The following is a 24691-nucleotide window of genomic DNA, read 5'->3' on the forward strand; positions in this document are numbered from 1 at the left end:
GAGGCATGGGACTCCGTCGACCATTCAGAGCTTGCTGAGCTCCAGGCCGCACGGCCATGGTGGTGGGTTGCCCAGGACGCGGGACGGGAGGCCGGCCCTGCGATGGGTTCATCACCATACCTTGGCCAGCTGTAGGGGGTCTCGGAGAAGTTCCGCGCATAGGACGGGGCCGTGATTCCATGGCACACCAACCGAGACACAACGGAGTGCAACGGTCACACGCAGACAACGGGCGATGTTATCCCAGGCAGCTCACGCGTGTCGGCCGAACGTTAATAAGCAGAGGCTCACGCATAATGGGGCTCGTTCTACATTCACCATGGCGACGCACATGCCTAGGCTGGTGATCATTCGCCATGGCGTGACAGAATGGTCCAAGTCAGGGAGTCATACTGGACGTACTGATCTTCCCCTCCTCCCAGAGGGTGCGATGGAGGCCAAAATGTTCGGCACCCGTCTTGTGGGACTATCTCCGGATGATGTTGTGCGTCTGCAGAATGTAGGTCGCATCATTCGTAGTCCGCGTCAGCGTTGCGCTCATACGCTAGATTATGTCCTCGGAATGGAGGAAGATCGCAAAAGAATTGGTCTTCCTAATGTAGAAGTGTGCGACGACGTCCGTGAATGGGACTACGGAGGTTCGTAACGGGTATACTAACAGCAGCCTATGAGGGCAAAAAGGTATGCGCTTTTCGGCTAACAAGTAGACCAAGGAAATTCGTGAGTCGTTCAGGTCAGACTGGGACATTTTCCAACATGGCACGCCCGACCACCCCACCGACCCCAATTTGCCTGGTGAATCCGTGCAGCACATTAGTGACCGAGCCGACGCGGTAGTCGCGCAGATCAAGCAATACCATCGGCTAGAGAAAAAGGACTTGGTCGTGTTCACTCATGGGCACTTTAGTATTGTTCTCGTTGCGCGATTTTTGAATTTGCCAGTGCAAATGGCGCGCTCCTTCCTCATGTCGACCACGGGTGCTGCCGTGCTTTCGTACCACCACCGGTCCTTCGAAGAGCCTGTGCTGATTGGCTTCTTCTCGCCCACGATGCACCCTTCCCCTACCTGTGGTATCGATTTTTCACAGCGTTCTGAGGAGTACCAGTACTTGGAGCTTGTGGCCAATGTCATTCGATTCGGTGAGGTTCGTCAAGATCGGACAGGTACGGGCACCAAGGCGCTTTTCGCCCCACAGAATCCTCTCAAGTTCACCCTTCGCGACAACACACTTCCCCTTTTGACAACGAAGCGTGTCTTTTACCGTGGCGTGCTGGAAGAGCTGCTGTGGTTCATTGCCGGGCGCACGGACTCTAAGTGGCTCAGTGAACGAAATGTACACATCTGGGATGGCAATGGTTCCACCGAATTTCTGCAGAAGCGCGGACTTGGGCACCGCCGTGAAGGTGACCTGGGTCCAGTGTACGGCTTCCAATGGCGCCACTTTGGCGCGAAGTATGTGGATGCTGATACCAACTACCAGGGTCAGGGTGTCGATCAACTCGCCCACGTCATCGAACAAATCAAGACGAACCCAACGGACCGGCGCATTTTACTGAGCGCATGGAACCCCATCGATCTGGACAACATGGCGCTTCCACCTTGTCATATTCTCTGCCAGTTCTTCGTGTCGCTTCCCACGGAGGCAGAGAAGGCACAGGGAGAAAAGCCGCGTCTTTCTTGCCAAATGTACCAACGTTCGTGTGACCTGGGCCTGGGTGTGCCGTTCAACATTGCAAGCTACGCTCTGCTGACGCACTTTATTGCTGCAGTGACAGGTTGCACGGCCGAAGAATTAACGCTTGTAATGGGCGACGCCCACGTTTACTTGGATCATGTGGAACCATTGCAGGAGCAGTTACTGCGTGAGCCGCGCACATTCCCCACGATCCGCTGGCGCCGCGCAGTAGAATCCATTGACGACATTCGTGCTGACGATATCGAACTAGTGGATTACGCGCCCTATGGGAAACTAGACATGCGCATGAGTGTATAGTGGTGGAATGCCCTCGCGATAGCATTCCACGCTGGACGTGCCTTCCACATTTGGTGGCCCAAGTGAGCTACCCCAGCTATAGTCTATAGCCAATGATATTTTTATTCAGAGTTTTCGCGTGTCAGATTGGTCAGCCAACCAATATGCCTGGGGAGATCCGAGTCGTTGGGTACAACAAGTCTTCTCCGCAAAAATCAATTCTTTCGACAATCACCTTGGCGTTCGTCAACACCTTATAGCCGGCAAAGACACTTCTTTCTATCGTAACAGTGGGCATTTGTTTACATCAGTAGTATTGCGCCTTTAAATTGGAAAATGGTACTTCCAGAGCGCTACTCACTGTCGACGCCGGCTCAACAGCCAGTAAACATGCCGCCATCGCCTCACCCCAAGACCCTCATGGCGATCCGGGTGATATTTACCGTCCTTGTATGCCTTATGGCTTTAGCTTGCGCGATTATGACGGCCATCATCCTCAACTATTACCTTTCACACAAGCCGATGATCTTTCCGCCGCTAAGTTCTATGATCTTCATTCTTTTTATGGGCATTTTCACGTCCATCCTTTACTTTGGCTACTACTTGTTTTTACCATCACTTTCTTCCATTCGACGTGGTGGGTTGATCGCCCTCACCTTTACGATGAAGATCGAGATTTTGTTCCAGTTTGCCATGTCATCCATTTGGATCAGTGGTGCCCTAGCCTATGCTGCGGATTATCGTGGCCACGAAAATTGCATTTGGGATGGGTACTATCACTGGCCGAAGCCAGCAGATTGGGGTCATTTGTGTGACATGGTGAATTGGGTCGTGGGTATGGCGTACGCCACTTTTGGTATTCAGGTTGCGTTTCTCGCCTTTGACTTGTTTATGGCAATGTACATGTTTATGTTTGTGGACCAAGACTCGCTGAGCGAACCCTTTTATGAGTGGGGGACTCGCGCATGGGAATACAAACATGGGGCTGCGACGCCTATTGCATCCATGTCGAAGCCCATGCAGTACCGCGCCAAGTCAGCTACGCCTGATACCTACCGGGAGTCGCACTTGTACGATCCACACAGCGAAAAACAAAGCTTTGAAAGTCGCTCAGACAGCAGTCAAACTCTTACTCAAGGCCGATCGAGTCGCCGTGGAGCTGCCTACAGTGATCCAAGTTACTCTGGCAGCCTTTCCTCGGAAGACAGCAGCACATTGGAAGGCTCGTCTCAGTATTATGGAGGTGCCTATGCTCGTCAGACAAACAATAGTCGTCGGGCTGGTCTTCCAGAAGCACCCACACCGGCTGGCTCAGGTGGCACCAGCTCAGGGGCGCCATCCTGGATCGCCCCAACGATTACATCTGAAGGTGAATCAACACGCCGCGCCCCGTCGTCTCTGCGCAGCGCACCCCACAGAGTGCGCGTTGCCTCAGCACCTACATCGCTAGGTGCTCGAGGTCGTCGTGGTGCCAGTTATACTGGATCTGACACAGGTCTGCAAACTATTGATGATATTGAAGACGAGAGAAGTGCAGAAGATTTTGCACCGACGATCCGTCAAAATGCTTCCAAACACAAAAAAGCAAGTGAAGCGCGTGCTCGCCGTCGCGCGAGTTTGGATGAGGAGAGCGTGTGGCATCTGAGAGAAGAATAATTGGCATGGCCACATGTGTGCTCCAACAGCCTTATACCCAAATTGACCAGGGAGTCAATGACCAATACATAATCATGACCATCCAGCATGGCGCTGGCTAAAAATGGCAATCTATCTTACAACATTTGTAGTTTTAATGCGTAGTGACTGCAAACCCGCGAAGACTGAATAGTCGTTTTAGTTTGGCTGTGGTGACTCGGGCGACGACATGGCTTGGGCTCCCGCGAGGTGCTCGGCAAGCAACTGCCCGCATTTATGTATGTGACGGTTCGTCTGTTCCAGTAGCTCCTGCGCTTCATGGTCCCGCGCTTCTGACATGGATGATTGGGAGAGCAAAAGGGATAGCTTTAAGGAATCAGAGAGTAAATAGAGCGACTGGGCAGCCTGGACCTACTGTTAGTATTCGTCGCACGTACCATACTGTCAGCGCGTGTTTCAAGCAGAAATTTCTCCCGCTGGACGTCGAAATGGTCCTTGTCGCCGATCTAGCCTAATGAGTACACGCATACATACACGACTAAGGAGAATTAGTTCCCGCATATTGTCCATCAGAGTCTGCACATCCGCATCAATTTGGCGATTCACAGACTCCTCCAGAGCATCTAGATGAGCAGCATGTCCCACCGCGTGATCATGCTTCACTCCAGCCTGTGCGTCTGCATAGCCATCCATGGAGATGGTTCTCAACAACAGACGCGCGGCAGCTATGGCCTCCACATGCTAGTAACGGACACCTGTGGGCCGCCCTGGGCCAAGAGAGCTTCGCCTAAGGTATGGGGGGGTTGATCAGTATCAAAACACGTTTCATGTATATTCAACTAAGAGTGGACTTTCTATAGCTCATCTAGAAATATTCGAATGCTACAAAGGTGCGCACAGCATCCTAGTATGAGCAGAATCCCTGACCAAATCCGGATGAGCGCGCCGAGCGCTGCTGGCAGCAGAGAAAAATATTTTAAAAATTCCCCTTCTTACCCTCCCAGCAAGATGTGCTAATTTTTAGGCCTCTTGGCTTTCACCGCCACCTCTCGTCGAGTCGGGCTGGTTTTCCCCTCGGTGTTGCTGTCGCGGATCACCCCGTAACAGAGGGAGTACTTGCTCTACGTAAGAAGTGCAGCAGGCAAGTGTCCGTGCCGTGAGTCTGTTGCCTCCCAGCCGACGACGGTGGCTTGTTTTTGTTCGTGCCTTTCAGAGTATCTCAGGATATTATGAGAGAAAGTAACTTTAGCAACCCGTCCCAAAACAAAGCCTGTCTCTCTATTAGTGCAGTGGTCTATGATCGGCGAGGTACGTATGATGAAAAAGGGTCAGCGCAAAGGTGGGGCTGCTTCCCCCAAAGGATGATCCAACCTAATATAGAGTCAAGCACGGAAGGCTCTTGTATGCCTACGTGCAGCAAGAGGATCTGTCGATATCATGTTTCTGATGCCTGGCAGTTGCCTCATCTTTGCGCCCCTTCTCGAGTTCAGGCTAACCGACAGCACTCGATTGCACTGCGACGTTGCCGCTCGTCAACTCGCTAAACCACTTTGCTTACTTTGCATCTACCTCGCCGCGGATACGTGAGATGGTGACGATGGATGGTGGTCTGGAGCGTTTGATCCATATTTTGCGGCACCCTCCCCGCACATCTACGTCCGCCCTCAGTATGGAGAGAAGCCCTGGCTCTATGGCTGAAATGCAAGCCAACTGGAAATGGAGTCTTGCTTTTCAGTGTGTGGTGAATATTGGTGTGCGAGGCAGTGAGGCGATTCGCTCACGTGTTGTGGAAGCCGGAATGGTTCCGATAATTGTGATGGTGCTTCAAAATTATATCACCGCTGCTGAGCAGCTGCATATCCAGCAGTCCTTGGCCATCACTCGAGAGCAGCTGCTGTCTTCCTTCCCGCACGGAATGCGCCGCGTGATGTATCCGCACCTGCGGGCGGCGCCGACAGCGCCTCCCCCCGCCGCACCCATGGAGACCGACGGAGCGGCCCCTGCGGAGAACTCGTATTGGCATACTGATGCAGACATGGCGCATGCTGTCCAGGATGTGCAGCGTTTTACGAGCGATGCAAGTGCGAGTGGCAGTGCCAGTGAATGTGCAGAAGACACGGACATGATGACGGAAGAAACACATGCCTGCTCTAGTGCAGGCGCTCCACTTGAAGCAAAAGGGGATAGAGATTCTGCGCCCCAGGACACACCTCGTGTGCCTTCCCGTTCGTTGGCGCAGGAGTCGGGCGGTGTGCCACCGATGGAGGCATCAGAGACACCCCGTGCAAGGCACACGGGTCTATCAGCTGCCGCTGCGGACATGATGAGGCCATCGCCTACGGCAACAATTCGCTCACCCTCCCCTGTAACATTACCCGTGTACCGTGAAGAAGAAGTGCTGCTGAGTCTCCAGCTCTTGGCATACTTGTCCAAGTACCCTCAAGTGCGGCATTTCTTTCACAATGCGGACATCCGGGACGACATGATTTATTGTCCTGAATGGCCGGAAGATACCCTGCCCAACCGCTCGTGGCAGCCCAGTGATCCTGTGTTGTACAGTGTATTCTCGCTGGCGGAGCGATTCACGCATCGGCCCTCACGCTCATCGGGCACGCCCAGCTTGATGTGTTCACTGTATCCGCGCTTGGCCCAGGACATTCAGTACTGGGCGGGTGTGGTTATGCGCAATGCGTGCCGCAAGGATGAATTCCGCGGCGGGATCCGACAGTGCGCGAATATGCTGTGTGGAAAGTGGGAGTCGTACCCCCGTGAGTTTGCCAAGTGCCGTCGCTGCCGCAAGGCCAAGTATTGCAGCAAGCAGTGCCAGAGCAAAGGCTGGCAAATGGGCCACCGCTTTTGGTGCAGCGCACGCTCCGATGAAGATAAGTCGAGGCCCGGCGACGTGCCGGCTGCCGCGCATCCCACGCCGACTGCGCCTGCGGAGGCGCATCCTGCGGCGCCTGCACAACCGCTGGCGAACGAGCCCGTGACGGAGGAACGAGCGCCGGCTGCGGCCTCAGCGCACTATGCACACCCGCTGGGCCCTCGGCACGTGCCCTCCGCGCTGCGGGAGAGCCAGTTGCCGTCACTGCGTGGCGTCAGTGCAGCAAGTATGGAGACGACGGACCTTGCTGATATGAGCGATGAAACGGGCCACCTGGGGGAGGCCTCGGCAATGCGGAGTCCCATCATGGGAAGCGGCCCCAGCCACCCATTGCCGCCACCTATTATTGCTGGTGATCTTTCTGTGCATGAAACGGATCCTACGACGGCGACGCTGCGCGCGCATGAGGCTCAGAACGTACAAGATCACGGTGCACTTGACTATGTGGCCACCGCCTGGACGCCGGTCGTCAGCCAAGCACCCGAAATGGCCACCGTGGGGGCTCGTGCGCAGGCCGAGTCTGCCTTTGACCTGGGCATCCAACTCCCGCTGGGCTCGCCGGTGCCGCCCACGGGCCCACGGCACGAAGGGCCTGGGTCGACGCGAATGCTGACAAGCCCACGGGCCACAGACACCCCTTCTCTGTCGCATCCCAGTGACCAAGCTCATCCACCTGCTGTCACTCATTCCGTGTTTCCTACATTTACACACAACATTGATACGGCGTCTTCGTCCAATTCATGGTAGCCTTCCTACAGTAGACGACGATGAGAATAGCCATTACGATAAAAGTCGCTGACCAAGTACAGGCTGCCGCACACAATGACGACGTGGGGCGACGGCATGGGCTCGCTTTCGGCCCATGCCAGGGCCGCGCCAAGACTCGCCAAGGCATGGGCCTCGAGTCCGCGCAAGCGGACGAGCTCGGCTAGGGTGTGGGGGGATGCAGGCGATACCCATGGCATGCCTTCGACGGGTGTCGAAAAAGGCACCAAAGCGACACGCTGCGAAACGTGCTCTCGAGGCTGCAGCAAGACATCCAGCATACTCGAAACGTCCTTCCCTTGCGAAAACGCCATGATCCATGTCACGCCCGCTGCAGGATGCCTGCTCAGAGTCAGGTCCACATAGTGCCGCAGCGCCAGAGCCGATGCCTCGTTGTGTGCGCCATCCAGCAGGACAGGCACGTCGCCTAACGTGTGCCACTCGCACCGGCCCTCCCAGCGGCACCGGGACAGGGCCTCGCACAGCCTGGGCGAGGCCTCGGGCGTCAGCCTAGCACGTATTCGCGCGCGCAGGTCCGCCCATGGATCCAGGTAGGGTGTCTGATCGTGCGCCAACGCCCAGAGCGTCTGGATCGCCGTCGCAGCTCCGGACACACGCGCGAGCGTAGCATCCACGCGAAAGTCGATGGCCACCGACGGGGCGCGTGTGGCATCACGAGCCGCCTGCGCAGCCTGCACCGGCAGGGCGCATTGGAGGTGCGCGCCAGCCATGCCGGGCGCCTGGGTCATACGTAGATCAGACCAGGGAATGTGGGTATACACGACGCGGGTCTCGAGGGCTTCGCACTCGGACTGCAGCACCTCAAGAACCTCGGCGGAGGGAGACGGAATGGCCGATGGCGCCGGGATAGGCAGGGCGGGTGTTTGATCGGCCACGACACAGAGACCCTGGGGTCGGAGGATGCCGGCCTTTTGCTGCGTGATCGCACGCAGACCCTGGCCGAGCAGTCCCTCGTGGTCCAGGGCGATGGGGCAGATCACGCTCGCGAGCACATTGTCGCGAGGAAACACATTCGTGGCATCGAGCCGCCCGCCGACGCCGACCTCGATGAGCAGGATCTCGGGCTGCGACTCGGGGGGCATCAAGGTAAAAGCGAGCAGGGTCTGCACGGTGAGGAGCTCAAACGGAGTCGCACAAATCGGCACGTCGCGAGCGTCAGCCATCCGCGTCTGGTGCACTGCGCGATCCCAAATGGTCTCGTCGATGGGCTCGCCGCCATGCACGCGCACGCTGTCCCGCGCAGTGACGAGGTGGGGTGTGTTGAAACGCGCCGAGCGCAGCCCGACGAGGTGCGTGAGGATCGAGTCCAGGAAGGCAATGGTACTGCCTTTTCCATTGGTGCCTGCTACGTGGATGACAGGGAAGCGTGTGTGAGGCGAGCCGACGCGCCGCAGCAACGCCTGGACGCGGCCCAGTCCCAGGTCCATGCCCCTGGCGGAGCGGCGTGGGTCCGCGTGGCCCTATGTATCACGTGAGTAGCATCGCGCGAGGCACCGAGCCCGCCGCCCCGCCTGCCCCGAGCTGCTCATGTCGGGCTGGACGGCGATTTGGGTGCTTTTCTTCGCCGCGGGTGCGGGGAGCGCCGTTTGGTACACGGCGCCCAAGGGCCCGAACCAAGTGTAGGTGCACGCTGCTCACTGGCAGGCTCATCCGGTGGAGCGCCGTCATGACTCTCGCCTGCTGCTACATCATGTGGGTGTGTGTCTACATGGCCCAGCTGCATCCATTGATCCGTGCGTACGCTGTGCTCACATGGCAGAACCCACGCGGGGGGACGTCCGTTTCCTTGAGTAGTAGGGCTCTGCCCAGCAAGCAGGACGGGCCTATGTACTATAACCGCGCGTCCATGGCGTGTGTGGGAGATGGAGGCTACGCTAGCCGGCCGTCGTCAGGTAGTGTGTGTCATCGCTGGCCTGGTAGATGTAGCCCTCATTGGCCAGCTCATCCACGGCATCCCTGGGCGTGAGTAGGCGCGACGTACTGGATCTTAGCTGGGTCCACGTTGCGGCAGCGCTCCTTGACCGTCTGCAGGTCGACACCCTCAGGGCACTCGGGCGCCTCCGCGGCGATCGTCTGGTAGATCCGCCGCTGCAGCGTCGAGAGCTGGCTCAGATCTGCAGCCATGCCGTCGGCCTTGTGCAGGGCCGCGTCATCGTAGGCCGACATGTCGGCTGCCCCAGCGTGCGAGGGCGCGGTCGTCTGTGTCAGCGTGGCACACGTACAGAGCCAGACGCCTTGGCGAGCACAAGGTGTGTGTGGATGACCTCCAGCTGGTGGAACAGGTACTCGTTGTGGTCCTGCAGCAAATGCATCGAGGCGGCCGTGATGCTGCGCTTGTTGTTGAACGACTTGATCTCGCCCACAATCCGCACGTATTGGTTCGGCTCCATATCGTCCACCACAGCCCCCTCGTCCATCGAGTTGTCAATCCACTTGCGCACATCGATCTGCCCCGTGCCATCGTCGATCGTATACTGGATATTCGTGGCGTTCTTCGTCGCACTGCGCACCCACGCAACGATAGACACCTGACTGAGCTCCGCGCCATCGAATGTGAATGGTGCATCCGAGTGCGGCTGCGACGCATGCAGCACCTGGCGCACGGTCACAGGGCGCAGCGACTGCGTGCCCATGCGCTGCGGTGAGCATGCCGTACGTACGCGTCCCTGTCCGTCCTGACTACCGTCGGCGCCCATAAAGCCGCCACCGCCAGCATAGTTGGCCCCGAACGGGTTGTCCCCGTAGCCTGGCGTGTAAGCTACGCGTCACGCACCGTCCATTGTAGCGTAACGAGAACGACACGGTGTGGCGTCGCGTCGCGTGGCGCGCGGTCGGATGACTAAGCGCCGCCGCCGCCGCCGCCGCCGCCGCCGCCGCCGCGCGCTGTCGGTCGCACGGCGCGCGATGACGGCGGGCGCACGGCCCAAGAGCCACGGCGAGAAACGGCGTGGGCCCTCCATGGCACCCGTGTCGTCCAAAGGCCCTTCAACGCTCGTCGTCCTGCGCAAGAGCCATCGGTTCCTCCTTGCCAAGCTTCGCGAGCTCGCAGCCGAGGTGCAGGTACTGCACAGACTGTGGTACAAGGGTGCCGCGCAGTTTCGGCACATGGTATGGTGGCGGCCTGTGCGCCGCGTGAAGGTGCTGGCCTCCCGCATCACGACGGGCTCGCTTGCCCAGAGCGTGCCCCGCGTGCGCGGCGACGCGCCTCCAACGCCGAGGCGAACAGACGCGCCCGACGAGGTTGTGGGCGTGCGTGTGCTGCGCAGTGTCGCCGATGCCTACGTATCGCATTGGGACGACGCGCATGCGTCGTGGTCCAGGTGCGTGAGCCGCACTTACCCAGCTTGCCCAAGTACGAGGCCCCGCCGCGTGCCGCCCTGCCAGCGACGCAGCGCGACGCTGTGCAGGCCGTCGCGCGAGATCTGGCGAGCGCTCTGATGGACGTGGAGGAGCAGTGCACTCTGTGCTATGCGTATGTACATCATCTAACGCGCAGACACCTGCAGGGGCATTTGCAGACCCCGCCTGCGCCGATGCACGCGCCTGTGTCGCTGGCGGTGATGGCGGTGTGTGCGCGCATGGCGCGGCTCGCGCGCGAGATGCGCCTAGGCGAAGATGGCGCTACAGGCTCACTAGCCGAGCTGGCTCGGGTGGGCAGGTAAGGACATGGGTGCCTCGGACAGCAAGGATCGTGCGAGTGGTGGCGCGGCGGGGGGGGGCCGTGGGGGAGCCGGCGCAGGCGCAGGCTGTGCGGGCACCGGCACACGGCGTGCCCACGGCACAAGTCCGTCCATGGCCATGCGCAAGAGGTGCGTCCCGTCCGGGTCGTCGCGCGCAAGCACAATGTGGGGACCCAGGAGAATGTGGCAGTCCGGCGATATTTGGCACACGATGGACTCGCCATTCCAGCCGACCGAGTAGGCCTGCATCATGGCCTCACTCACGCCGCGGCGGAGCAGGTTGGCACGGCCCGCGCGGTGCCGCTCTTCGGCGAGCGAGAGGGGCAGGGTGGGTCGCTGGAGAAGGGACTCGGGCGGCGCAGGCCCCGGCGGCGCCGGGGGCGCGGTCGGTGGGGCCGGTCGGGGGAGCGTCGGGGGAGCACGCGGCCCAGGGTCGCTGGGCCCCGGGGCGACGGCCGGTGCCGGGCTGGCCGGGCCGTCGACCGCCGGCACGGCCGGCTCAAAGTGCGACAGCGTCAGGACGATGCGCTTGCCCGAGATCCACGGCTGGCGTTTCAGCACAGGCACCGTCTGCGACTTGAGACTCGCCGTGACATCCACAAACACGTCCGCCGGCACGTCCGCCGGCAGCGCACGTGTGCCGTCGCGGATCTTGATCTCGGCCCACGGGTACTTGGTGCGCAGGCGGAACGAGCACACGGGGCAGAACCACTTGTCCTGCAGTGCTTGTGGATCATCGATGCCCATGCACGCACTGTGGAACCACTGCGAGCACCGATCGCACTGGACCATGGTGCCGTTGTCCGGCGCGCGGCAGTAGCAGTAGATCCCGTCCGGCGTCGCAAGAAGCTCCTCCTCCGCAAACTGGAAGCGCGCGCGCCGCGCGCGCTTCCGCGGCGCGGCGCCGTCCGGCTCGGACCGCGCGTGCTTCGGCGGGCGCTTCGGCTTGGGCGCCGCGCGTGGGACGTGGAACGCCGGGCGGCACACATCCAGGATGCTGGGGATGTGCGACTGGGGCGTCGCGTCGGCGATGAGCAAGATATCGATCGGGCAGCCGAGCGCGCGGCGGGCGAGGTGCTTGAGCTGCGCACTGGGCGGCCCCGGAGGGAGTGCCGGCGCCGCGGGCTCGAGGAGGCGCGCCGGCAGCGCGCCGGCACGGAACTGCATGCACGCCGCCACACCAAACTCGACCGTGGCGCGGACCGCGGCCTGCAGCCGCACATAGTTGGATGGCAAGAAGCGGAACTGGTCGCGCTGGTACGCGGGGTTCTGTAGCAGCGCCACGAGTGGGAGTTGCGAGACGCCACGGCGCGCCTGCAGCCAGGCCGGGAGCTGTGCGTCATCGCAAAAGGCACACCGCCAGCCGCGCGGCGGCTTCGCCTTGCGCCCGAGGCACCGCAGGTGGTACACGGTGTAGCAGGTCGCACACGCCACGCTGGCCGTGCGGTCCGTCGGCGCAAAGCACAGGCACGGCGCGTCGCTGCATGCGGAGCGCGGCGCTGGGTACGGCACCGGCGGGTACGTCCAGAGCGGCGCGTACGTCGGCTCATCCCGGCACCCGCGGTGCAGCGCCTCGGCGCTCGCGCAGCGGATCGTGCGCTCGCACAGCGCGCGGACCGCGTCGGCCGCCGGCTCGTCGGGTGGGCACACGGCGTGCAACACCCGCGCGAGGTCGGCGTTCCACCGGTCGTGCAAAGTGATGGCCTCCTCGAGATCGCGTGCGAATGGCAGCTCGACGCGCGCGGCGTGCGCCTCGGCCAGCACCTGCCGCGCCGCGTCCAGCCGCGGTGGCGCGTCCGGCGCGTCCGGCCCGAGCGGCGCGCGCGACGGGTGCGTGTGGTGGTACAAGTCGGCGACGGTCTCTTCCCACTGGGCGGCCTTGTGCTGCAGCGCATGCACGCGCGCCTGCACCTCGCTGGGCGCCGCGACGTCGGGCGGCACGTCGAGGAGGTCGGCCAGCGCCGCGCGCGTGAGGACGGGCGCCGTGTCGAGGAGGGCGCGTGCCCGCTCGGCCCACGCGCGGCCGTGCGCCGCCCGCGCCTCAAGGCGCTGCACGAGGGGGTGCGCCAGGGGCACGCCGCACTGGCGGCCCTCGGCGAGCAGCTCGTCCACCTCTTCGCCGGTGAGGAAGCCCGCGCCGATCCGGTGCACCTCGGCGAACCAGCGCACATGCGCGATCCACTCGCGCAGGCGGCGCACGGGCGCGAGGTCCATGTGCAGGAGCTCGCCCTGCGCCAGCGTGCGCTCCGCCTCGTCCACGGACGCGGCGGCGTCGCGTGCCTCGGCGTCGCGGCCGAGGAACGTCTCGGCCGCGCGGCAGAATGCGTTCATCTGGTCGACGACGCCGTCGATGGCCTGCAGCTCGGGCGCCTCGAACGGCAGCGTGGGGATGCGCGCTTGCAGCGCAAGGAGGGCCTCCGGCGTGCGGTCCGTGTCGTCAGGGGGCGGCGGCGCAGGCGGCGACGACGCGCGGCGCCCGCCGCGGCGCGCCGGCTTGGCGTGGCGCTTCGGCAGGAAGGTCTGCGCCTGCGCGACCCAGGGCGCCGCGCGCGCGAGGAACGCGCGCAGCTGGGGCAGCTCGGGGAGCGGCACGGCGATCTTGTCGCCCTCCTGCACAAACATGTGCAGCATGCGCAGCGGGGGGCGGGGGTGCTGCTCGAGGAAGCGGCGCACGCGCTGCTGCCAGGCGACCGGGACGGCGGCGCGCTCCGCGAGGCGCGCGCTGTGCGTCGTCAGAAAGGCGTCCGTGTGGCGCACACGCAGCGTCCACGGCGCGGATCCATGCACCGCGTCGGCGTGCGCGAGGCAGGCGGCCGGGCTGTCGTCGCTGCGCACTACGTGGCTGAGGTAGCACAGCGTCTTGCAGTGCGCGCACGACACCTCGGTGGGCGCGTCCCATGTCTCCTCGGCGGCGATGCGCCCACGAAGGCGCTCGCGGCCAGCGAGCTCGCGCTCGACCATCTCGCGGAAGGCATGCTGCAGCCACAGGGCGGTGCTGAGCTGGGGGTGGTGCAGGGCTATCGTCACGAGCAGTTCGTCGTGCGAGAACACGGGCGCGCGGGCGTGCCGCTGGTACCGCCGCACGCACGCGAGGTCGTCCATGATCCAGTCGGGCAGCGCAAAGTTCACCGCCTCGTTCACGTTGAACCCGTGGTTCAGGCCGGAATGGTACGCCTTGGGGAACGTGACGACGAACTCGTTCGGGCGCTGGTGGCAGGCGTACATGCGGACGCCTTCGCGCAGCGCCAGCGCAGGGCTCATCATCGTGACGAGCTGCAGCAGGAGCGCGGGGTCCGCGGCGAAGAGCTCCGGTGCGATGCGCTGCATCGCCGCCTCGAAGGCCTCTGCGTCAGCGCCTGGCACGCCGTACCACGTCTTGGTCGCGCCCATGTGCTGGTAGTTGATCGAGTAGGTGTAGTGGTCCTCGTTGTGCCAGCAAAACGCGGAGAACATCATGCCGATGTAGATCCACGACACCGTCATGCCGCTGATGTCCGAGCGGATGTAGCGCAGGAGCGAGCCGGGCAGGATGGGCAGGTTGTGCAGGTTCCATCCGCTGCGCGCGTATGCATTGCGCGGCTCGGTCTCGAGCGTCGGCGACGCGTGCCCGTGCGTCGTGGAGTGCACGTCGGCGCCGTACTCGACGTCGACACACACGTCGCGCGCGTGCACGAGGCGCCAGAACTCGCGCTCCACGAGGTCCTCGCGCTCGCGCAGCGGAAGCGTGGCCCACGCCGCCCACGCCGCAGCGTCCGCGCCGCCGCGCTGCGCTGCGTGCTCGGCCCACATGCGCTCGAAGGCGTCGCACCGCTGCCAAAAGCTGTACAGGCTGTGCGTCTCGCCGTCCTCGAAGCCAAAGTCGCCCCCCGTGTGCACGAGACACGGCGGGCACACCCACGCGCCCCGCGGCGCCTGGCGCAGCGGAGGCTGCACGCACGCGAGGTGGAACGCGGCATGGCACTCGGCACACACGACGGCGGGGGCGGGACGCGCACACGCGACGCACGAGGGATCCGCGTCGGCGGCGCTCGGGCGCGCGGCGCTCTCGGGGGCGGCAGGCGCAGCGCGCAGACCCGCGAGGAACGCCTCGAACGGCGCGATCAGGCGCTCGTACGCCGACGCCAGCACGCTCGGAGCGCGGGGGTACTGCTCGACACTGTAGCCGAGCGTCGTCGCCAGCGCCGTCCACGCGTCGGAGTCGGCCGCGGGCGGCGGCTGGGGCACCGCCTGCTTGAGTGCGTGCAGGTCGACCGGGTGGTGCGCGAGCTGCGGCACATGCACGCGGCCGTGGCCCTGCTGCGCGTGGAACTGCACGAGCTGCTCGCGGTAGTTCTGTGATACGCGCCCCTCGGCGCTGAGCTCGTTGAGCCGCTGCACACGCGTGCGGAAGCGGAACGTTTGCTCGTCCGCGACAAAGTCCATGTGCCAGCCCTCGGGCGGGACGATCTTGACAATCCCGTAGGCGATGCCGTTGCCGCCGGACGGGCTCGCGGTCCACTGGATGTACTGCAGCGGGTCCTGGAACTCGTCCCAGGTCGGGTAGAAGGTCGGCGCTTCCTCGAGGCCAAAGGCCCGGGGCGCCGTGCGCGGCGGCTCGTGGCGGGGCGTCGAGGCGCCTGTCGCAATGGGGCGCGCGCCCGCAGCCGGCTTGGCGTCGGTGGTATCGAAAACGAGGGGCGGGAGGGGCGGCCTGCTCCGCGCCTTGCGTGTCGCATGCCGCGCAGCATGCGGCGCGGCGGGCAGCGCCGCGGATGACATCGCGTCGCCGCGGCTCCCCATGGCCGAGAGCGCCTGGGCCTTGCTGCGCCGCTCGCCGCGGCGCGGCGCCGTGTCAGCGTCGGCACCCTGCGTGGGCGGCCCCAGCGACAGGCACGAGATCAGCTCAGGCGAGCGCGACACGGCAGGGCGGGGTGGCCGAGGCGGCGTCGACGGCGCGTCCTCTGTCTTGGGAGGCCTGGGCCCGTCGTTGGGCGCTGCGGTTCGGTCGACGAGCAGCGCCATTGCTCATGCGCCGGAGCCAGGGAAGACGTCGGTGGCTGGGGCGGCCTAGATCCTGCTCGCATAAGCAAGGTCGGTCCGGGGGTCGTGCGACGACGGGACCGAGCTGTCCCCCGACAGCACAGCGTCGATACATGGGCCTATCTGCCTGTGTAAGAGACCATGGCGCTGTGCGCCGCCGCGCGCTGCCGCGCGCTGCCGCGCGCCGCCGTGCGCCGCCTGCGGTGCTAAGCGTAGCCAGCCAGGGGCGCCGCCGCGAGAGTCACGTGAAGTAGCTCCCTCAGGGAACGCGCGGCCTGCGACCCCTGCCATCACACAGGGCAGCATGGTACGTGGCCCCCGCCAATCTCGCTCACATCCAGGGACAAGTACCCAGTGGTAGTGCGCCCGGTCGTGGCACTGGTAAGGATGGCCAGGCCAACAAGGTACGTGTAGGCCGCTGACGCGCAGAAGAAAGAGCCCAAGAAGTGGGAGCCGCCCGTGCCGACGCGTGTGGGGAAGAAGAAGAAGCACTCGGACACGGCCGCGAAGCTCCCGAGCGTGTATCCTACGACACGGTGCCGCTTGAAGCTGCTGAAGCTGGAGCGCATCAAGGACCACCTCCTCCTCGAGGAGGAGTTTGTGATGAACCAGGACCGCCTGCGGCCCAAGGACGACCAAGATGCCGAAGAGCGCACGCGCGTGGACGATATTCGCGGAAGCCCCATGGCCGTGGGCACGCTCGAGGAGATCATTGACGACGAGCATGCGATCGTGAGCAGCTCGACGGGCCCCGAGTACTATGTCAGCATCATGAGCTTCGTCGACAAGGATCTCCTGGAGCCCGGCTGCAGCGTCCTCCTGCACCACAAGACGATGGCCGTCGTCGGTGTGCTCTCGGAGGACACCGACCCAAGCGTCAGCGTGATGAAGCTCGACAAGGCGCCGTCTGAGAGCTACGCGGACGTGGGTGGCCTCGAGTCGCAGATCCAGGAGATCAAGGAGTCGGTCGAATTGCCGCTCACGCATCCTGAGCTGTACGAGGAGATGGGTATCCGCCCGCCCAAGGGCGTCATCCTCTACGGTGTGCCGGGCACCGGCAAGACGCTGCTCGCCAAGGCCGTCGCCAACCAGACCTCCGCCACATTCCTGCGCGTCGTCGGCTCGGAGCTCATTCAAAAGTACCTCGGTGACGGGCCCAAGCTCGTGCGCGAGCTGTTCCGCGTCGCCGATGAGCACGCGCCGAGCATCGTGTTCATTGACGAAGTGGACGCGGTCGGTTCGAAGCGCTACGACTCGACCTCGGGTGGCGAGCGCGAGATTCAGCGCACACTGCTGGAGCTGCTGAATCAGCTGGACGGCTTCGACTCGCGCCACGATGTCAAGGTGATCATGGCGACGAACAAGATTGAGAGCCTGGACCCCGCGCTTATCCGCCCCGGGCGTATCGACCGCAAGATCGAGTTCCCGCTGCCGGACCAGAAGACGAAGATGCAGATTTTCCGTCTGCACACGTCGCGCATGAACCTCGACCCAGACGTCAACCTAGAGGAATTCGTCGCGATGAAGGACGACCTCAGCGGCGCCGATATCAAGAGCTTGGTACGTACGCCCCTGCTCACGCCAGACCACCGAGGCGGGTCTCCTCGCGCTCCGCGAGCGCCGCATGCGCGTCACAAAGAAGGTACGTGCACGCCACTCACACCAGGACTTTGTTACGGCGCGCGAGCGCGTCATTGATCGCAAGAACGAGGGCACGCCCGAGGGCTTGTATCTATAGGCAGCTAGCGCACTCAGTCTTCGTCCGAGGTCTCGCGCCGCAGGAACATGTCGATGGCTCCGCTGAAGGCAGCGAATGCGATCGCACTCCCGAAGGCCGTCTGCGGGCCCGTGTTCCGCGCAAGAATGCCGCCCGCTAAAAAGCCACCAGCCACAGGGTTCACAATGTCGTTCTTCGCGCGGAAGCTCTCGATGCAGCATTCGATGCCCGAGTACAGAGCGCCGACTTTTCCAAAGCCGCGCCCGCTGCTGTACATGCTGCGCCCTGTCTGTATAAAGAACTCTTTGGTGCTTTGCATAGATGTGGCCGGCAGCGGCGGCGGCGGCGGCGGCAAGTTTTTGAAGTACTCGCCACGGGGCAGCTTAGACAGGATCGAGCCGGTACTCGGGCCAGCCGAGTGCGATGTCGGCGTTGCACTGGACGGGGCCGCCGCGGCCAGGGGCAGCGGCGCCGTGGCAGCGCCGCGTGCAGGCGCGCCCGCCCGAGCCGCTGCCGTCGAACCCGACCCGGCAGCGCCCTTGGCCTCGCTCTCAAGGCGCTTGGCCTTTTCAAATGCCGCCCGGTCGATCATGGTCTGGCGCATGGGATCGTCTATTGCCAGAGAAGCGCTCATCAGGCTGAAGAAGGCGCCCAACCCGAATCCGATCACACCGGAGATGGCGGCTTTGCCAACACACGATTCCATCGCAGACACGATGTATTGCTGGTACTTTAGGGCCTGCTTCATCTGTTCGCGGTCATCTTCTGTGATGCCCGGCGGCAGCGGTTCGCGTCCGGGCAGGTACAGGGGCGCCACCATGGGCAACTTGTTCGCCATGCTGGGCACTGCCAGACAAAAAAGGCGCGTCCGTTCACAGGGCCTACTGATAATTGGGACAAATTCTTCGTTTGCCCTACCGCGTTGTCGCCACGTGATACTACGGCTCCAGTCTAGGCTCACCATGCGAGCTCAACAATTACATAGAAAGATAATGGAAACTTTCCCGTGCTACGGCAGACAAAAAAGTCACGTCTACAGACATGAACAACGATCCAAACTGCCGGCTTGTGAAAGCAAGTTGCATCATCCGCAGAGCCGATGCCACCTTGCACAAGCATTATCCGAGAAATACCAGCGGATAAAACGGGCGTATACTTTAGAAAGGGAACATTATTAAGACGGTCCATGCCTTTCCATCTTTCCGAGTCCGCCACAGACGAACGGTGTGCCTTTATAGGCCTTACTCGTCGTCGTCCACATCGAGACGAGTGTTGAACGAGTACACATCGTGACCATCTTCGCCCTTCTCGTGCACCAGGGTAAGACGCTGCACGTTCGTGAAGAAGTCCTCCAGAACCTCGTTCTTGGTAGAGCGGTTGCGGCGACCGAGGTGGTCCAGCGCAGGGATACGGCACATAACGTAGTACACCAGAGCGCAAATGACAATGACACCGAACGAGAAGGCCCAGACACGCACAACAGTCACAATGTCAGTCCAGCCACCGTGCGGAGCCGTCAGGTAGTTGCGCTGCTCAGCACCCGAGAGCCAACCGAACAGACAGAAGATCGAGGCGATAATGTCGACCACGGCGACGGCACCCACCAGCTGCCACGAGGGAAGCGTGATGTCCGACTCACCACCACCCAGACGAGTGACGAAAATCAGCCAGTTCTCAGTCAGAGCCACCTCCAGGTACAGAATCTCCTGAACGTTACCAAAGTTCTGGATAATACCACCACCAGTCAGGAACATGGTAGCGCGCGTAATCCAGGTACCACCGGCCAGGATCAAACCAAGCACAACTGAGATAATCCAGATCTTCGGCAGCTGCCACTCGACAGGCTCACGGGCATGGGGAGCGTTGTCGTAGGCAATGGCAATAGTGGCAACATCGGCGAACAGGGCAATGAACACAATCAGATCGGCGCGGATCGTCTCGTTGAGGATAATGATCGACAGAAGCAGGTAGATCTCCAAGTGGATACACAGCGAGATACGGTACTGAATGTACGCCTTCATACGGTGGAAAATCTGACGAGCGACCTTGATCGAAGTAATGATGGTCGACAGACCCTCATCCAGGAACACCACATCGGCAGCAGAGCGGGCGGCATCCGAGGCACCCTCGACAGCAATACCACAGTCAGCCTTCTTCAGCGAAGGAGCATCGTTGACACCGTCACCAGTCATGGCCGTCAGGTGACCACGGTGCTGCAGCATCTCCACAACCTGGTACTTGTGCTCAGGGAACACCTCAGCGAAACCGTCGGCAGCCTCCACAAAGTCGTGGATGGCCGAGCCAGCCATACCACCCGAACCAATCAGGCGCTGCGAGTCATACACCTTGGTGCCCAGGGCAAGCATACGGCAAGTCTCCTTCGCAATAGCCACAGCGTCACCAGTAAGCATCTTGACCGAGATACCCAGCGACTGAGCCTCAGCAATGGTAGCGGCAGTGTCGGCACGAGGCGGGTCGAACATAGGAAGCAGACCCAGCAGACGCCAGTTGCCATCCTCCTGAATAGCCACACCAAGCGAACGGAAACCACGCGAGGCAAAGTCGCCAGCCACCTTGCGGTACTGATCAGCCTGGTCCTTAGGAGGAGCGCACAGCTTCAGAATAGCGTTGGGCGCACCCTTGGCAGCCACGTAGTCCTTACCATTCTTGCGAACCTCCGAAGTAATACGCTTCGACACAGGGTCGAAGGGAGTGAAGCGCTTCGTCTCCCAACCGGACTCAAGCTCCTCAATAGCGGCGGGGTACTCACGGAGGGTAGTAAGGGTAACTTTGTCAATGGGGTCGAGCGAGTTAACGTTGTGCGACGAAGCAAGAGCAGCCACAGCCATCATATAGCTGACGTCCACACCCTCCGAAGTGAAAGGCTCGTGGATCGAGAGCTTGTTAGCAGTCAGGGTACCAGTCTTGTCCGAGCAAAGCACATCGACACCAGCGAGCGACTCAATAGCAGTAAGCTTCTGCACAATAGCCTCACGCTTAGCCAGGTAGGCAGCACCCACAGCCATGGTGGTGGTGGTAACGCAAGGAAGACCGACAGGAACACCAATGATCAGGAAGATCAGGGTGTACACGAGCAAGTTGTTTTCCTTGGGGCGGGCAATCTCAATGTTGCGGAAGAAGCCAGCGAACCAAATGACAAGGACGAACACAATGACAAGAACCAGAAGCGAAGTACCAATCGAGCTCATGACCTTCTGGAAGTGACCATTGTCACCACCCTTAGTCACAAGGGCAGCAGTCTTACCGACGAAAGACTGCTTGGCAATCTCCTCGACCAGCACGTAAGCCTTTCCGCGCTTGCAACCAGTGGTGTAGAAAACCTTGTCACCAATGTGCTTGTCGACGGCGAGCGACTCACCAGTGATAGCCGACTGGTCACAAGCAATGATCGCAGGGCCCTTGTCGACACCCATGTCATCGTCGTCGTCCTCTTCGTTGCCATGACGGGTCTCCTCCATGCGCTTGCGGATCGCAGTAGCCTGCGAGAGATCCTTGTCATCGTAGCTGGCAAGCACACGACCATCGCAAGGAACCGTCATACCGTCCTCGACAATAACAATGTCACCGGGGACGACTTCACGGGCCTCGATCTCCTTCTCCTGACCATCACGGATCACAGTAGCACGAAGGGCAATACCGGCCTTGAGCTGGGCAACAATGTCACCAGCCTGCTTCTCTTGGTACCAACCGACGAAAGCGTTAAGCATAAGAATACCAATAATCACACCAAAGTCAATCCAGTCACGGAGACCACCAGCAAGCGCAACGGCAAGCTCCATCACATACAGGACGGGACCACGGAAGAAACCAATGAACTTGAGCACGAGGTTCTCGTGGGGGCTCTCCAGCTCGTTGTAACCGAACTGAGAGCGGCGCTTAGTAGCTTCAGACTCACTGATACCCTGGAACACGTCGGTCTCAAGCCACGACGAAGGAACCTTTTGAGAGATAGTCTCTTCCTCGCCGTCCTTGTTGACGCGGACCTCGCGAACCTTCCAGGGCATAAGCCAGTTGCGCTTCTTCACGATACGCGAGCCATCGTTGTTCTCCTCTTCGTTGGAAGAGCCCTTCTGGGAACGAATGAAGGCAACAAGCTGACCGTACTCATCCTGAGGAGCCTCCTCCTCGGCAGCCTTCTCGTTCTCAACAGGAGCAACCTGGTCCTGAGGAGCCTCAGCAGGCGGTTCGTACGTCTGCTGCTCGTAGGTCTGCTGGGGGGCGACCTCCTGGTACTGAGTGTACTGACCGTAGTTGGCCTGATCATAGTGGATGTTGGTCTCACCATCGTGGGCCTGGTACTCAGCACCTTCGTAGTGAGTCGGCTGCGTGACCGGGGTCTCCTGAGTAAAGGCACGGTCAGCCACCACGATGGGCGGCGGAAGTTCTGTTTGCCCGTTGTAGGACATGTTGACGAATTAACCTTGAAGAAACCAGACGCTCAGAAGATCCAGGATATCCCGTTACAAGCTCTGCGGTGCTTGTATATAGTCCACGGACACCGTAGGACAGGGGAGCGTCAAGGGGTAAGGGTAAGAGAAGTGTTTATCGAGGCCCTTTCTGTTATATAGTACTTCCCGCTTGCTTACACTCGTTTACTGCTGCTTGGTCCTGATGCGCTGAGCTGCCGTCGGCGAATCGTTTGGGCCCTTCCATGTTGTGTCCATTTTCGGGTGAGCTGGCGCACTGGATTTGCGGCACTGGATCCGATGGTCCGACATGTGCTTCGGATTGGCTCAATTTTGTAATCCGGGTCGTTTGTCGGGTTCGTAGGTTGGATCATTTCACTTGTGTTTTTCTATCTGACTAATATCTAGGACCGAGCTCCTGCTCAAGTCGGTTCTAACTGTGAACGCATCAGGAAATGTTTTTATAAATCCCATTACATGCATCGTTTCATGTGCATTCCTGTACTCTATTCGGCCGAGAGTGGATTTCTGGTGTTTCTGTTTTTGGAATCGCCTGTTTTCATTGTAGGGATTCATAGGTGATTACGTTATCATACAGGATGCTTCTCCTGGCGTGTTATGTGCGTCAAGTTGCGTCTTTTCTTATCTGTTACTCTTTTGCATTGTTGTATTTTCTTTTGACGCCGTCGCCCTGTCTGTCGGATTATTTGCGGTTTTATGCAGTTAGTTTCGGTCGTGGGCTTGGACTTTTTATCGGCGGAACTGCACAAGTGCCGAGCCTGACATTGCGGTCATCACGTTTTCTTAGATAGCGCGCCAAGGATTGCCAACGAATCATTCCGTTTTATTCATCCTTGTCGATCCTGGCACGTTCGTTGCACGACCAAAGGGTGCCGGCTGCTCTTTTGACTTCCTTATCGCTTATATAATGTTCGACTTGCTATGCTGATAGTTTGGCATTCTCCGCCGTGTAGCCAATGGTGTTTTTATGTTGTCTGCATTTTTTCTTACCGCCCTGGAGAGCTAGCTTTCTTTGTGGCTGTGGACCTGTCTTGGCGCGAGGATCGACAATCCATTCATATCAACCCTTACGCGGTGGTTGTGTTAGTGTCTAGGGGAGGCCTTCATGAGACAGTTGACCTGGTTGCTGTTGCTGCTCACATGTGCTATTTTAGCTAATGGACTGCGCGTACAGCACCGACGAGAGGCTTATCAAAAAGCTGCCTCATCGCGGGCCTCCGGCACTCAAGAGGGTCAGGTACATATTTCGTTTGTCTGACGTGTCGCAGAATCATAGTCCTAGAGCGGATCCCCCTGGTTCTTATCTGGCTTCTCTTCCCATCCGCGATGGCGCACAGATGGCGACGTATCTGACACGGTCTGTGAATCGGAGGCAATCAAAGCATGCCATTATTGTCATCCATGGTAGTCTCCGCGACGCAGACAACTACTGGTCTGTCATGAATGCCACTGTTATGGCACAAATCCAGGCTGGTAACCCTAATGTGGATCCAAACGTTGTCATTGCCGCGCCCTTGTTCTATTCAACGAATCTTAATAAAGGAGAATATACTAGTTCACAACTTGCCTGGGGCGATATCAATGTCTGGCAAGCTGGCGAGCAGTCCAACCACCCCAAAGGCGTAAGCGTTTCATCCTACGAAGTCATGGACAATCTTATCCGGTACTTTTCTGACAAGTCTCGTTTCCCGCAGATCCAGAATATCACTGTGGCTGGCCACAGTGGAGGTGCGCAAGTTTCGGCGCGTCTGGCAGCCGTCCTTCCTAGTTTACCCAATGTTCATGTTCGATTTTTAGTGGGTGATCCAAGCTCCAATGTATATTATACGCACGACCGCCCTATCACGAACACTTCTATGGTTGACAAAGCTCATTGCTCTCTTTACAATACATGGCGTTATGGATTCGACAAGTTTGATATCAAACCCTACGCGGGTCATGAGCCTACGAGGTATTTCCGAAACTATGCGTCTCGCGACGTGGTAAACCTCGCTGGTCTGCTGGATGTTGAAAATAATGGCGACCAGGAGTGCATGGCCTTACTTCAAGGCGGCACTCAGAGAGTTCAGCGCAATTTGGCATTCTGGAAGTACATCAATCTCTTGGGCGGCACGAATCTAGATGTCTCTGGCTACCCGGGCAATTTTTCCGATGTTCCCAATTGGAAGCATCACCTCTCGGGTCCTTTCCAACCCCGGTTGATTGTGGCTGGCAATTGGTCGCACGACGTCGAAGTTTTCGGAAGTGATGAGGGTGTATCTGCTTTGTTTGACACCGATCTAATTTCGGGCTGGCATCCCGGCGATTCCCCCCTTTTCCCTATTAGTAGCAACATTACGGACACGCCTGTATCTTCTGACGCTCATTCCCATCTCAACTCTGGAACACTCGCTGGTCATCCGTTGTCTATGGTCACACTTTGCTGTATTATTTGGCTCGGTTTTCTTGGTTACTATAGCACCCTCTTTTCATACTTGTGAAATGAAGACATTCTAGCTACCTTATACCTGCAGGGTATTGCGCCCAATCTATTGCATATGAGCGGAATG

At 60.4% G+C, this 24691-nt stretch overlaps 9 protein-coding genes and 2 pseudogenes across 11 annotated transcripts; 6 read left to right on the forward strand and 5 right to left on the reverse strand.

Moving 5' to 3' along the window:
- Positions 1 to 319: 319 nt before the first annotated feature.
- MSY001_1888 (uncharacterized protein) lies at positions 320 to 1994 on the forward strand (the record flags this gene model as incomplete). Its single annotated transcript, XM_018883714.1, has 3 exons — positions 320 to 638; positions 662 to 681; positions 708 to 1994. 3 exons carry the CDS (start codon positions 320 to 322, stop codon positions 1992 to 1994), a joined length of 1626 nt encoding a protein of 541 aa, XP_018740446.1.
- Positions 1995 to 2309: 315 nt separating this feature from the next.
- MSY001_1889 (uncharacterized protein) lies at positions 2310 to 3629 on the forward strand (the record flags this gene model as incomplete). Its single annotated transcript, XM_018883715.1, has 1 exon — positions 2310 to 3629. One exon carries the CDS (start codon positions 2310 to 2312, stop codon positions 3627 to 3629), a length of 1320 nt encoding a protein of 439 aa, XP_018740447.1.
- Positions 3630 to 5196: 1567 nt separating this feature from the next.
- Positions 5197 to 7151, forward strand: MSY001_1890 (uncharacterized protein; the record flags this gene model as incomplete). The annotated part of the gene is made up of 2 exons (XM_018883716.1): positions 5197 to 7088; positions 7124 to 7151. The coding sequence occupies 2 exons, from the start codon at positions 5197 to 5199 to the stop codon at positions 7149 to 7151; spliced, it is 1920 nt and encodes a 639-aa protein (XP_018740448.1).
- A 93-nt stretch (positions 7152 to 7244) lies between these two features.
- Positions 7245 to 8705, reverse strand: MSY001_1891 (uncharacterized protein; the record flags this gene model as incomplete). Its single annotated transcript, XM_018883717.1, has 1 exon — positions 7245 to 8705. The coding sequence occupies one exon, from the start codon at positions 8703 to 8705 to the stop codon at positions 7245 to 7247; it is 1461 nt and encodes a 486-aa protein (XP_018740449.1).
- A 100-nt stretch (positions 8706 to 8805) lies between these two features.
- On the forward strand, positions 8806 to 9025 carry MSY001_1892 (annotated as a pseudogene). Its single transcript has 2 exons — positions 8806 to 8897; positions 8923 to 9025. Coding segments are annotated over exons 1-2 (195 nt in total).
- Positions 9026 to 9482: 457 nt separating this feature from the next.
- Positions 9483 to 10058, reverse strand: MSY001_1893 (uncharacterized protein; the record flags this gene model as incomplete). The annotated part of the gene is made up of 2 exons (XM_018883718.1): positions 9483 to 10024; positions 10052 to 10058. 2 exons carry the CDS (start codon positions 10056 to 10058, stop codon positions 9483 to 9485), a joined length of 549 nt encoding a protein of 182 aa, XP_018740450.1.
- An 852-nt stretch (positions 10059 to 10910) lies between these two features.
- Positions 10911 to 15959, reverse strand: MSY001_1894 (annotated as a pseudogene). The gene is given in 2 exon segments: positions 10911 to 14778; positions 14785 to 15959. Coding segments are annotated over 2 exon segments (5043 nt in total).
- A 159-nt stretch (positions 15960 to 16118) lies between these two features.
- Positions 16119 to 17715, forward strand: MSY001_1895 (uncharacterized protein; the record flags this gene model as incomplete). Its single annotated transcript, XM_018883719.1, has 4 exons — positions 16119 to 16126; positions 16276 to 16381; positions 16458 to 17537; positions 17644 to 17715. 4 exons carry the CDS (start codon positions 16119 to 16121, stop codon positions 17713 to 17715), a joined length of 1266 nt encoding a protein of 421 aa, XP_018740451.1.
- Positions 17716 to 17728: 13 nt separating this feature from the next.
- MSY001_1896 (uncharacterized protein) lies at positions 17729 to 18532 on the reverse strand (the record flags this gene model as incomplete). Its single annotated transcript, XM_018883721.1, has 1 exon — positions 17729 to 18532. The coding sequence occupies one exon, from the start codon at positions 18530 to 18532 to the stop codon at positions 17729 to 17731; it is 804 nt and encodes a 267-aa protein (XP_018740452.1).
- A 403-nt stretch (positions 18533 to 18935) lies between these two features.
- On the reverse strand, positions 18936 to 22121 carry MSY001_1897 (uncharacterized protein; the record flags this gene model as incomplete). Its single annotated transcript, XM_018883722.1, has 1 exon — positions 18936 to 22121. The coding sequence occupies one exon, from the start codon at positions 22119 to 22121 to the stop codon at positions 18936 to 18938; it is 3186 nt and encodes a 1061-aa protein (XP_018740453.1).
- Positions 22122 to 23299: 1178 nt separating this feature from the next.
- MSY001_1898 (uncharacterized protein) lies at positions 23300 to 24622 on the forward strand (the record flags this gene model as incomplete). Its single annotated transcript, XM_018883723.1, has 1 exon — positions 23300 to 24622. The coding sequence occupies one exon, from the start codon at positions 23300 to 23302 to the stop codon at positions 24620 to 24622; it is 1323 nt and encodes a 440-aa protein (XP_018740454.1).
- Positions 24623 to 24691: the final 69 nt, after the last annotated feature.

Source organism: Malassezia sympodialis, genomic scaffold (genome assembly GCF_000349305.1).
Source record: "Malassezia sympodialis ATCC 42132 genomic scaffold, msy_sf_9, whole genome shotgun sequence".
Classification (NCBI taxonomy): domain Eukaryota; kingdom Fungi; phylum Basidiomycota; class Malasseziomycetes; order Malasseziales; family Malasseziaceae; genus Malassezia; species Malassezia sympodialis.